Source organism: Salvelinus alpinus, chromosome 5 (assembly GCF_045679555.1).
Source record: "Salvelinus alpinus chromosome 5, SLU_Salpinus.1, whole genome shotgun sequence".
Taxonomy (NCBI): domain Eukaryota; kingdom Metazoa; phylum Chordata; class Actinopteri; order Salmoniformes; family Salmonidae; genus Salvelinus; species Salvelinus alpinus.
This window is the reverse complement of record NC_092090.1, coordinates 58,548,332-58,561,649: the sequence shown is the minus strand read 5'-3', so window position 1 is coordinate 58,561,649 and position 13,318 is coordinate 58,548,332. Positions and strand designations below refer to the sequence as shown.

The following is a 13,318-nucleotide window of genomic DNA, read 5'->3' as shown; positions in this document are numbered from 1 at the left end:
ACTTTACCTAGCAGGGTCTTGTAGATGACCTGGAGCCAGTGGGTTTGGCGACGAGTATGAAGCGAGGGCCAGCCAACGAGAGTGTACAGGTCGCAGTGGTGGGTAGTATATGGGGCTTTGGTGACAAAACGGATGGCACTGTGATAGACTGCATCCAATTTATTGAGTCTGACGAGCCTGACGCGAACGATATACTGCTTTCTCGGGAACAGGCCCAGATCCCTGTGATTTGCATGAAGAGGATGCGGAGAAAAAGGGTCCAGAAGGTGGACTGCCTTCTGAGAATTCGTAGGCGATCGAATAAACCCCCATTTCCTTCCATTCTGCAAGCCAACGAGCAATCTTTGGAGAATAAAATCGATGACCTACGCACAAGATTAAACTACTACCGGGACCTTCAAAACTGTAATATCTTATGCTTCATGGAGTTGAGGCTGACGACACTATCAACATACAGCTGGCTGGTTATACGCTGTACCGGCAGGATAGAACAGTGGCGTCTGGTAAGACAAGGGGCGGCGGACTATGTATTTTTGTAAATAACAGCTGGTGCACGATATCTAAGGAACTCTCGAGCTATTGCTCGCCTGAGGTAGAGTATCTCATAAAAAGCTGTAGACCACACTATCTACCTAGAGAGTTTACATCTGTATTTTGCGTAGCTGTTTTACATACCACCACAGTCAGAGGCTGGCACTAAGACAACATTGAATGAGCTGTATTCCGCCATAAGCAAACAAGAAAACGCTCACCCAGAGGCGGCACTCCTAGTAGCCGGGGACTTTCATGCAGGGAAACAAATCCATTTTACCAAATTTCTATCAGCATGTTAAATGTGCAACCAGAGGGGAACAAACTCTGGACCACCTTTACTCCACACACAGAGACGCATACAAAGCCCTCCCTCGCCCTCCATTTGGTAAATCTGACCATAATTCTATCCTCCTGATTCCTGATTACAAGCAAAAATTAAAGCAGGAAGCACAAGTGACTCGATCAATAAAAAAGTGGTCAGATGAAGCAGATGCTAAGCTACAGGACTGTTTTGCTAGCACAGACTGGAAAATGTCCGTGATTCCTTCGATGGCATTGAGGAGTACACCACATCAGTCATTGGCTTCATCAATAAGTCATCATCCCCACAGTGACCATTCGTACAAACCCTAACCAGAAGCCATGGATTACAGGCAACATCCGCACTGAGCTAAAGGCTAGAGCTGCCCCTTTTAAGGAGCAGGATTCTAACCCAGAAGCTTTTAAGAAATCCTGCTATGCCCTCCGACGAACCATCAAACAGGCAAAGCGTCAATACAGGACTAAGATCGAATTGTACTACACCGGCTCTGATGCTTGTCGGATGTGGCAAGGCTTGCAAACCATTACAGACTACAAAGGGAAGCGCAGCCAAGAGCTGCCCAGTGACACAAGCCTACCAAACGAGCTAAACTACTTCTATGCTCGCTTCGAGGAAAATAACAATGAAACATGCATGAGAGCACCAGCTGTTCCCAGAAGACTGTGTGATCACGCTTTCCATAGCCGATGTGATTAAGTCCTTTAAACAGGTCAATTCACAAGGCAGCAGGGCCAGACGGATTACCAGGACGCGTACTGCGAGCATGCACTGGCCAACTGGCAAGTGTCTTCACTGACATTTTCAACCTCTCCCTGTCCGAGTCTGTAATACCAACATGTTTTAAGCAGACCACCATAGTCCCTGTGCCCAAGAACACTAAGGTAACCTGCCTAAATGACTACCGACCCGTAGCACTCACGTCTGTAGTCATGAAGTGCTTTGAAAGGCTGGTCATGGCTCACATCAACACCATTATCCCAGAAACCCTAGACCCAATCCAATTTGCATACCGCCCTAACAGATCCTTAGTGATGACACTAAGGTAACCTGCCTAAATGACTGTGGTAGGCCTGATCCCCGACAACGATGAGACAGCCTATAGGGAGCAGGTCAGAGACCTGGCCGTGTGGTGCCAGGACAAGAAGACAAAGGAGATGATTGTGGACTACAGGAAAAAGAGGACCGAGCACACCCCCATTCTCATCGACAGGGCTGCAGTGGAGCAGGTTGAGAGCTTCAAGTTCCTTGGTGTTCACATCACCAACAAACTAACATCGTCCAAGCACACCAAGACAGTCGTGAAGAGGGCACGACAAAACCTATTCCCCCTCAGGAGACTGAAAAGATTTGGCATGGGTCCTCAGATCCTCTTGTGGAACCATTAGAGTCTAATGAGAGTCTAATGGTTCCACAACTGCACCATCGAGTGCTGACCGGTTGCATCACTGCCTGGTATGGCAACTGCTCGGGCATCCAAACGCAGGGCACTACAGAGGGTAGTGCGAAAGGCGCAGTACATCGCTGGCGCCAAGCTTCCTGCCATCCAGGACCTCTATACCAGGCGGTGTCAGAAGAAGGCCCTAAAAATGGTCAAAGACTCCAGCCACCCTAGTCATAGACTGTTTTCTCTGCTACCGCACGGCAAGCGGTACCGGAGCGCCAAGTCTAGGTCCAAGAGGCTTCTAAACAGCTTCTACCTCCAAGCCATAAGACTCCTGAACATCTAATCAAATGGCTACCCAGACAATTTGCATTGCCCCCCCCCCCCCCCCGTCTTTTACACCGCTGCTACTCTCTGTTGTTATCATCTATGCATAGTCACTTTAATAACTCTACCTACATGTACATATTACCTCAACTAACCAGTGCCCCTGCACATTGACTCTGTATCGGTACACCCCTGTGTATAGTCTCGCTATTGTTATTTTACTGCTGGTCTTTAATTACTTGTTACTTTTATTTCTTATTCTTATTGGTATTTTTTTTAAACTGCATTGTTGGTTAGGGGCTTGTAAGTTAGCATTTCACTGTAAGGTTGTTGTCGGCGCATGTGGCTAATAACATTTGATTTGAAGTGCTATCACAACTTAAGCCTTCTACCTGCCTTCTTGATCCTATCACCTTCGTCAAAACAGCTTTTATTTGCATATCTGAAGAAGTGCAAGCTATTGCTAATCATTCCCTGTTTACAGGCACTGCACTAAAAACGGTTATGGTGAAACACATTCTGAAGAAAAGTAATCTAGATTCTTCAGCTCTTAGCAATTTTCACCCAACCTCCATCCTACCATTCTTAAGCAAAATTCTGGAGAAATTGGTTTTCAAACAACCAAATTATTTTGTATTTGTATTTTAGAAAAATTCCAATCCTGTTTTTGGGCCCACCACAGCATAGACAGCCTTAGTTAAAGTGGTAAATTATCTTAGAGCCAACACAGATGCCAAACAGCTCTATGCATTCGACACTGTTGACCATGATGTCCTTCTGGACATGCTGGAGAGGTGGGTTGGTCTCTTCGGTACAGTTCTTAATTGGTTTAGGACCTATTTAACCGGTCGAGAGTTTTGTCACCATTAGTGAACACTCAGAGAAAATACATATCACATGCGGCGTTCCACAAGGTTCAATTTTGGGTCCTGTACTGTTCAGTTTATACTGTATATGTTACCCCTTGGAAGCATTATCAGAAAGCACAGCATTGATTTTCACTGTTACGCAGACGATACACAACTTTACATTTGTGTCACCAGAGGATTTGAGCTCCTCTGATAAATTATTAGACTGTATTAGTGATTTAAATACTTGGATGGCTCCCAACTTCCTCCAGCTAAATCAAGACAATACCGAGGTACTTATTGTTGGAGCCAAAGCACAGAGAGAGAATCTGGCCGCACATTTGAATTCACAGGAAATAAAGACAAAACAAAAGGTGTTATTTTAGAATCTGAAATCAATTGCGAATTACACATTAGGAATGTGACCAAAATAGCTTTTTACCACCTGAGGAACATTACCAAGATGCGGCCATTTCTCTCTCAGGCTGATACAGAGAGACTCATCCATGTTTTTATTACAAGCAGGCTTGACTACCGTAATGCTCTCCTGTCTGATCTACCCAAGAAAGCCATTGGTCAACTGCAAAACATACAGAATGCTGCAGCACGTGCACTGACCAAGACCAGACGGAGAGCACACTGCCTGTGAGTTTTAGAATTCATTTTAAACTTCAATTGTTTTTTAAATCCATCCACGATTGTGACCCCAATACATGCCAGACATGCTTTTAAATTATGTACTCAGTAGGTCCCTCAGGTCCTCTGGCACTGGCCTTTTAACTATCCCAAAGCCTAGGACCAAGAGGCATGGAGAGGTAGCCTTTAGTTACTATGCCCCGAGCCTCTGGAATAGCCTGCCGGAGAACCTGAGGAGGGCCGAAACTGTGGACATTTTTCAAAGAGATCTCAAAACACACATTTTTAGCTTTGCTTTTCCTTAGGGTGCTTTTTAGTCGTTCAGTTTTATTGTTATTTTTTTGTTTTTTATCCTCTTATGTTTGTTGTGTAGTAAATATTTCAGTTTTATTTTTCCTGTGAAGCACATTGTCTTTGTGCTGTATAAACAAAGCTTGATTTGACTTGATCGTCTCAAGGCTTAAAAATCCTTCTTTAACCTGTCTCCTCCCCTTCATCTATACTGATTAAAGGGGATTGAACAAGTGACATCAATAAGGGATCATAGCTTTCACCTGGAATCCCCTGGTCTGTCTATGTTGTGGAAAGAGCAGATGTTCTAAATGTTTTTTTTACACTCAGTGTATATATTGCATGTTTCATTTTTCTGACCTTAACCATCTCCTGGGCGATCTGTCTGGTCTTGTTGACATCCAGGATGACTTTGGCATCCCTCACCACCGAATATAGAGTCCTTCCCTTACACAAGCTGAGAGAGAGATAGACATTACACCTTAACAACACATCATACTATACATTAGAATAGAGTAGAGTAGAATAACATATTCATCTTCACAGCAAGAGATGCATTGCTTCATGAAATCATATGCTATGTTTTTTTACCAGGGGGGCATTGTTAATTAAATTAAATTAATTAAATATGCAACAATGATGATGGTATCACTTCTAGCGTAGGGAAAACCCATCCTGTCATGCCAACCCCTACTGGTGATATATCCTCTAATCACATTACATTATATCGCCAATTGACCACAAACGGAGCATTTGGCTTTGTAGTGGAGGAATAGCTGGTGTGACATCTATCCCCAAGGCCCCGTGTTCGGGCTCAGAGGGAAGGCGATGGATGAGAGTAGAAAACAACTAAAGCCAGGGGCTGCCTGCCATCTTTCTATCCACTACTGGTGAATCATAGAATGGTTCCACGAAAGCAATGTCCTCTGATAATTTTGACTACTCAACTGAACAGTATGTCATTATCATTTAATCCTAACAAGCGTAGGCCATATTTTATACCAGACCATTTGGCTGTCATGTTGATGGCCCTTGTGAAAGTATAGAGCTACACTGTCATTCAAATGTGGAAGGATTCCTTGATTCTTGTCAAGGTTGGGCATGAGAGGTCAGGGGGGAGGTGGATAGGGAGGGGAAGAGGAGGAGGGGGAGGAGATATCAATGGAAGTTTCATCCCAGAGTGCAGAATTACACCCTCTCACATCTTCTCACCCCAATAGTCTCTCCCCTCCGAACCCTCACACCCCAAAGCCTTCCCCCTCACCCTCCTCACCTCGTCCTCCCATCCCCCTCACCCCTTCCATTCACCTCCTTACCCCCTCCTCTTACCCCTGAGCCTTTCCCCTCACCCGACTGTGACGGCTCGACGCAGATAGGTGACATCCAGATGACCTGAGGGCCAGCTGATACCGGAGCTTCATGCATATTCATTCATACCAAGTCGTAAGGTGACAGGAGCCATTTTTAGCATCTCTCTGGGCCCTCTGTGGTTCCAGATGACGAGGCGGGGGCCTTATGTCGCCTGATGATGCACCATCACCGTCAACAACTTCAGGTATCGTTAAAGATCCAGGGATCTCATCAATTACTGCCATACCTCATTGAAGAGTGGGTGTGTCGTACGGGTGTAAGTGCGTGCGTGCATGTGTGTGTACTGAAGGTTTTGAAAACAGCCAGGGATGGCACTCTTTTCTTATCAAAAGCAAATAAAGTCACCAAAACAATCAGAGGGCCTAACTTTGAAAGCTGAGTAATTATTCTGTATGGATAGAAACCTACGGTGATGAGAAAATATTATTCCACGCTGCGGACGCTCCTGCAAATCAGTCCACACACAGCCACTCATGAAGAATCAAACACAAACAATCAATATTTATATTTTCCCAATCACTGATGAAACCTGCATCCCCACCTGGTATGAGCCAATTTCTACCTCATTTAGGTTACATTTTTTATGTTTGTCCTGATGCTTTCTGGGGTAATGGGCATGAATAGAATAATTAAGACTCCTGTTCCGCTAGCTATAATAAGAGCAAGCTCGGCTAGCTATGACTAATAAATACAAGTATTCCTCTGACATTGTCATTTACTTTGATTTCATGCACTCACTCATTTCTAGCACTCAGGACTTCAGAGAACGATAGATCGATCATTTGTATCCACATTTCTAGGCAAGCAGTCAAAACTTTATGAGCCATGTTTGGCCTACGCTCGGTCTTATACTTTAGACAACATGACATGGTATCTGTATGATAATGAATCTTTATTCCAGTTCCAATTATTAGCCATTCAATGTCCTTTTTTTATTCATGATGACATGTATTTAAGAGGAACAGAGCACATAAATGAATTATTCAGTTTGCACATGTAAACCCACAGCAGAGATCATTTTCCTCCATAGCCACATATAATAGGGGTAGTCCATATATGATGTGTAATCCCAAACATGTTACTCTCCTGGAATCATTTGCAAATTAACAATTGTGAAGAACATGCTATAATTTCCATTTTGGTGAATGAAGTACAGCACAGAGCAACAGTCTAACCCCACATCTGCCGGGGATGACTGTGTTTTTGTACAAGGCAAAGCATACACTTTCACTTTGAGTGCTCTTAACTATAGTTTGCGAGTGTTGGTGGTTCGCTGATGAGTAAACTTCCCTGAAAGCTCCTCGAGATAATGCCTATATGATTTAGCTAAAGAGCTAATGCGGTTTCAAGTCATGCAAATCCAGCAGATCATCCCAGTCAGTAGCACGCTTGGGCCAGTGAAAAAAACACAGTAATAATGCTTAACTTTTTTTTCTTCTAAAAGAAACTGTTCTTTAGTTATGTTGATTATTTAATCACGCGCGCTGCACACATATAACCGAAATATAATCTGTTGGGCAGAGAGATCGCGTAGCTCTTAAACAGCTGGTTAATGCATGGAGCAGTTTAACGAAGGCCGACAGTGGTAGGAAAGGTGTTATGATATCTACTAGTAAATGCTAAGGCAAGAATGGGTATGTAAACTAGGTATTTAAAAAGTTCAGTCTTGGTTGAATATTTGCGATGCGCAATTCAGTCATCATCGAATAGCCAACCTTGAAAATCAGACATTTCCTCGAGGCTATTTGGTACTTGAAAAGACATTGACGTTTTAGTAGCCGATTTAGAAGCTCTACTGCTCCAATATCATAGCTGCGGGAAGTAGTTTGGGGGTGGGGGTGCAGTGATTTTGCTGATTTTTTTTGGGGGGGGGCTGCACAGAAGGCGTCTATATCGGTCCGCTAATACAGGACTAGTAAAGGCCCAATGTACTACTTTTGAGATTTTTTAAAAACTAAATGTATTTGAGTGTTTACCAGCATTTGTAACTTGAGTCAGATAATTATCTGTACAAAACAGTTAATTGCGGATGATCAAAATACAGGCTCAATTGGTAGCGCATAACACGTGCAATGCCAGGGTTGTGGGTTTGATTTTCACGGGGGTCCAGTACAAACAAAAATATGAAAATGTTTGCACTCACTACTGTAAGTAGCCAGTCGCTCTAGATAAGAGCATCTACTAAAATGTTGCTTGATATATTTTTTCGAGTTTAAAAAAAATATTTTGCAATTGCAACTTATTTCTATGTGACAACTGAAATGTTCTATTCATTCCTTTTCCATTTTTATCGACACTCTTGTCCAGAGCAACTTACAGTAGTGAGTGCACACATTCTCCCCATGGGAATCAAACCCACAACCCTAGCATTGCAACCGCCATTCTCTACCAACTGAGCCACATCATCACAAACCACTTGATCTCTCAATGTACTCAATTACTGTATTGTGCATTGTTTTTCTTCATTGGAAAGTCTACAGGTTAAAACCTAGATTGCCAGGAAAGAAAGGGACAGGGCAAGAACTAATAAAATTCCAACTATTGAATCCTGCAAGATGCTGTTCTTAATTATAAACTGGGTGGTTCGAGCCCTGCATGCTGATTAGCTGACAGCTGTGGTATATCAGACTGTATACCATGTGTATGACAAAACATTTATTGTTACTGCTCTAACCAGTTTACAGTGCAATCGGAAAGTATTCAGACCCCTTGACTTTTTACACATTTTGTTATGTTACAGCCTTATTCTAAAATTGATTAAATCATTGTTTTTTGTTATCAATCTACTCACAATAACCCGCAATGACAAAGCGAAAACATATTTTTTTAGAAATGTTTGTTAATTTATTTAAAATAAAAACAGAAATACCTTATTGACATAAGTATTTAGACCCTTTGCTATGAGACTCGAAAGTGAGCTCAGGTGCATCCTGTTTCCATTGATCATCCTTGTCAAACGCTCCCTAAAACACTTCAGCGAGCAGGCCTTTCTAATCGACCTGGCCCGGGTATCCTGGAAGGATATTGACCTCATCCCGCCAGTAGAGGATGCCTGGTTGCTCTTTAAAAGTGCTTTCCTCACCATCTTAAATAAGCATGCCCCATTCAAAAAATGTAGAACTAAGAACAGATATAGCCCTTGGTTTATCCCAGACTTGACTGCCAATGACCAGCACAAAAACATCCTGTGGAGTACTGCATTAGCGTCAAATAGCCCCCGCGATATGCAACTTTTCAGGAAAGTCAGGAACCAATATACACAGTCAGTCAGCTAAGTATAGCTTTTTCAAACAGAAATGTGCATCCTTTAGCCCTAATTCCAAAATGTTTTGGGACACTGTAAAGTCCATGGAGAATAAGAGCACCTCCTCCCAGCTGCCCACTGCATTGAGGCTAGGAAACACTGTCACCACAGATAAATCTACGATAATCAATCATTTCAAAAAGCATTTTTCTACGGCTGGCCATGCTTTCCACCTGGCTATCCCTACCCTGGCCAACAGCTCCGCACCACCTGCAGAAACTTGCCCAAGTCCCCCCCGCTTCTCCTTCACCCAAATCCAGACAGATGATGTTCTCAAAGAGCGGCAAAATCTGGATCCCTACAAAGCAGCTGGGCTAGACAATCTGGACCCTCTCTTTCTAAAATTATCCGCCAAAATTGTTGCAACCCCTATTACTAGCCTCTTCAATCTCTCTTTCGTATCGTCTGAGATCCCGAAAGATTGGAAAGCTGCCGCGGTCATCCCCCTCTTCAAAGGGGGAGACACTCTAGACCCAAACTGTTACAGACCTACATCCATCCTGCCCTGCCTTTCTAAAATCCTCGAAAGCCAAGTTAACAAACAGATCACCAACCATATCGAATCCCAACGTACCTTCTCCACTATGCAATCTGGTTTCCGAGCTGGTCATGGGTGCACCTCAGCCACGCTCAAGGTCCTAAACTATATCATAACCGCCATCGATACAAGACAATACTGTGCAACCGTCTTCATCGACCTGGCCAAGGCTTTTGACTCTGCCAATCACCGCATTCTTATCGGCAGACTCAACAGCCTTGGTTTCTCAAATGACTGCCTCGCCTGGTTCACCAACTACTTCTCTGATAGAGTTCAGTGTGTCAAATCAGAGGGCCTGTTGTCCGGACCTTTGGCAGTCTCTATGGGGGTGCCACAGGGTTCAATTCTCGGGCCGACTCTTTTCTTTGTATATATCAATGATGTCGCTCTTGCTGCTAGTGATTCTCTGATCCACCTTTACGCAGACGACACCATTCTGTATACATCTGGCCCTTCTTTGAACACTGTGTTAACTTCTTATGGCTGGGGGCAGTATTGAGTAGCTTGGATGAATAAGGTGCCCAGAGTAAACTGCCTGCTACTCAAGCCCAGAAGCTAAGATATGCATATTATTAGTAGATTTGGATAGAAAACACTCTGCAGTTTCTAAAACTGTTTGAATGATGTCTGTGAGTATAACAGAACTCATATGGCAGGCAAAAATCTGAGAAGAAATCCAACCAGGAAGTGGGAAATCTGAGGTTTGTAGGTTTGCCTATCCAATATACAGTGTCTATGGGGTCATATTGCACTTCCTAAGGCTTCCACTAGATGTCAACAGTCTTTAGAACCTTGTTTGAGGCTTCTACTATGAAGGATGAGGGAATGAGAGCTGTTTCAACCAAGTGTCTGGCAGAGTGCCATGAGCTCACTCAGGCGCTCCCCCATGAGAGGTAGCTGCGTTCCTTTTTGTTTCTAAATACAAAGGAATTCTCCGGTTTAAACATTATTGACGATTTATGTTAAAAACATCCTAAAGATTGATTCTATACATCGTTTGACATGTTTCTATGAACTGCAATGGAACTTTTTGACTTTGTCTGGCCTGCGCGTCATGAATTTGGATTTTTGAACTAAACGCGCAAACAAAAAGGAGGTATTTGGACATACATTATGGACTTTATCGAACAAAACAAACATTTATTGTGGAAGTGGAAATACTGGGAGTGCATTCTGATGAAGATCATCAAAGTGAATATTTATAATGCTATTTCTGACTTCTGTTGACTCCACAACATGACGGGTACCCGTATGGCTTGTTTTTGTGTCTGAGGTTTAAAAAAAAAATCTGACACAGCAGTTGCATTAAGGAGAAGTTTATCTAAAGTTTCATGTTTAACACTTGTATCTTTTAGCAATGTTTATTATGAGTATTTCTGTAAATTGATGTGGCTCTCTGCAAAATCACAGGATGTTTTGGAGGCAAAATATTACTGAACATAACGCACCAATGTAAACTGAGATTTTTTGATATAAATATGAACTTTATCGAACAAAACATACATATATTGTGTAACATGAAGTCCTATGAGTGTCATCTGATGAAGATCATCAAAGGTTAGTGATTAATTTGATCTCTATTTCTGCTTTTTGTGACTCCTCTCTTTGGCTGGAAAAATGGCTGTGTTTTTCTGTGACTAGGTACTGACCAAACAATCAGATGTGTGCTTTCGTCGTAAAGCCTTTTTGAAATCGGACACTGTGGTGGGATTAACAACAAGTTTATCTTTAAAATGTTCTAAAATACTTGTATGTTTGAGGAATTTTAATTATGAGATTTCTGTGGTTTGAATTTGGCGCCCTGCACTTTCACTGGCTGTTGTCAAGTCGATCCTGTTAACGGGATCTCAGCCGTAAGAAGTTTTAAGGGTCTCTTTTCCAAGCTTAAAATGATAAACTTTCAACATTGGCCAGATGCAAGTCCCTTCAGTCCAGTAAAATAAAAAAGCAAATTATTTCAATTCATGTTCAGCAGTACCTCACAAGTGCTACACCAACTGATCTGTATTGTTGTCAAAGCTTTGAGTTTTGAAATATAATATGGTCTGAGAATAACAATATTGGCAGGCCAGGCATACAGGCAACATGCTGTGATAATGTATTAGGAGTGTGTTTCTGTTTGTTCTTGTCTAGACACTACTCCTATGTTATATCATTCCATGTTAACTCTTATATTAAACTTACCACTTGCTTCTCGACTTCTCGTTACATAGTAAGCGTATGCATTGTCTTTTTTCTACAGAGCTCAACTATTTTACAATAGCTTCACAACTCTATGAGGTGAACACAAGGGGGTCAGAGGCAGGAGAGGTGAATTTAAGTAGGGGGCTACTTTGACAGGAAAAGGGTTGGGCTCCTTCCCTATACTGCAAGACCAGCTGCTGGTAATAAACACAAAATATGTTAATTATTGTATTGCCACTCCTAAGCTGTCAAATATGTTTATTACAGGGTTGTCTGACCCAATGCCCCTCCTGTACTTGAAGAGCACGCAACGACCTGCTTACTCATCCTGCGCTTGGGCACCGTTTGTCACCGTTATAGTGCAATTAATGTATCGTTTAGTGTTGTGTTGTGGCTTTGCTGGCATGCATCCCCCCATTTGTTTTGTTTGTTTGCCCCTCCAAGATGTACATGCTAAAATCGCCACTGGTGTCACCGGAGAAAAGGAAGGAGAGAGCAGGGACCACGAGAGGCGGACCCTCTACTGCTCTCTCCCTCCCTCTGCTGAGACTAATGGCGTGTTCAAAACAACTGGGAACTCTGAAAACTTTGCCTTCCGACTTCTGTGCGTTCAAGACAACTGGGAACTCTGAGGGGGAAAAACGAGATCAGACTGGGAAAAATAGCTTTGAGCGGTCATCCAATTCGGAACTCCAAGTCGGAAAATCTGGCATCTTTCTGGAGTTCCGACCTGAAGATCACTGACGTCATGATTTGACCTAGTTTTTCCCCCCAGAGTTCCCAGTTGTCTGGAAAGCACCATGACCATCAGATGCAGGTACCTTCAGTCCAGTAAAATAAAAAAGCTAATTATTTCAATTCATGCTCCACAGTGCCTCACAAGTGCTACACCAACTTATCTATTTTGTTATCAAAGCTTTGAGTTTTGAAATATAATATGGTCTGAGAATAACAATATTGGCAGGCCAGGCATATAGACAATATGCTGTGATAATGTATTAGGCCTATTGCCCAAACCTCATTCATACAGAACAGTTTTTATTAAGTTAATGTTACATTTTTTAAGTCCTGTTTAAATAAATTAAACCGGGCAGTAGATCTTGGCTTGCTTTTTGACTGCGAAAGTGATCTTGACCACTGCTCTAAATACTCAAATTCATGTTAAGTAAAAAAACAATACAAGATAAAAATGGCTGACACCATTCAAACCAATGAGTGTTTGGAACTTTTTCCTACAGAGCTAAAATGTAGCTAAATTTTACAATAGCTTTGCAGGCATTTTGATGTTAACGTTCCAGAGAAATGTTGCGATAGTATTTCACTTCACAACTCTATGAGGTGAACACAAGGGTATCAGGGGCAGGAGAGGTGCATTTAAGGAGGGGGCTACTTTGACAGGAAAAGGGTTGGGCTCCTTCCCTATACTGCAAGACCAGCTGCTGGTAATAAACACAAAATATGTTAATTATTGTATTGCCACTCCTAAGCTGTCAAGTATGTTTATTACAGGGTTGTCTGACCCAATGCCCCTCCTGTACTTGAAGAGCGCAGGCAACAACATGCTTGCTGATTAAGTCTTCAG

The 13,318-nt window shown here is 42.6% G+C and overlaps 1 protein-coding gene across 1 annotated transcript in view; it reads right to left on the bottom strand.

The window, feature by feature from the left end:
• Nucleotides 1-13,318, bottom strand: part of ksr2 (kinase suppressor of ras 2) — a 164,247-nt gene that overhangs the window by 14,865 nt on the left and 136,064 nt on the right. Inside the window, exon 18 of the mRNA XM_071402511.1 lies at nt 4,700-4,796. Within this exon, the coding sequence (XP_071258612.1) occupies nt 4,700-4,796 (97 nt within the window). The remainder of the gene's footprint in view (nt 1-4,699; nt 4,797-13,318) is intronic.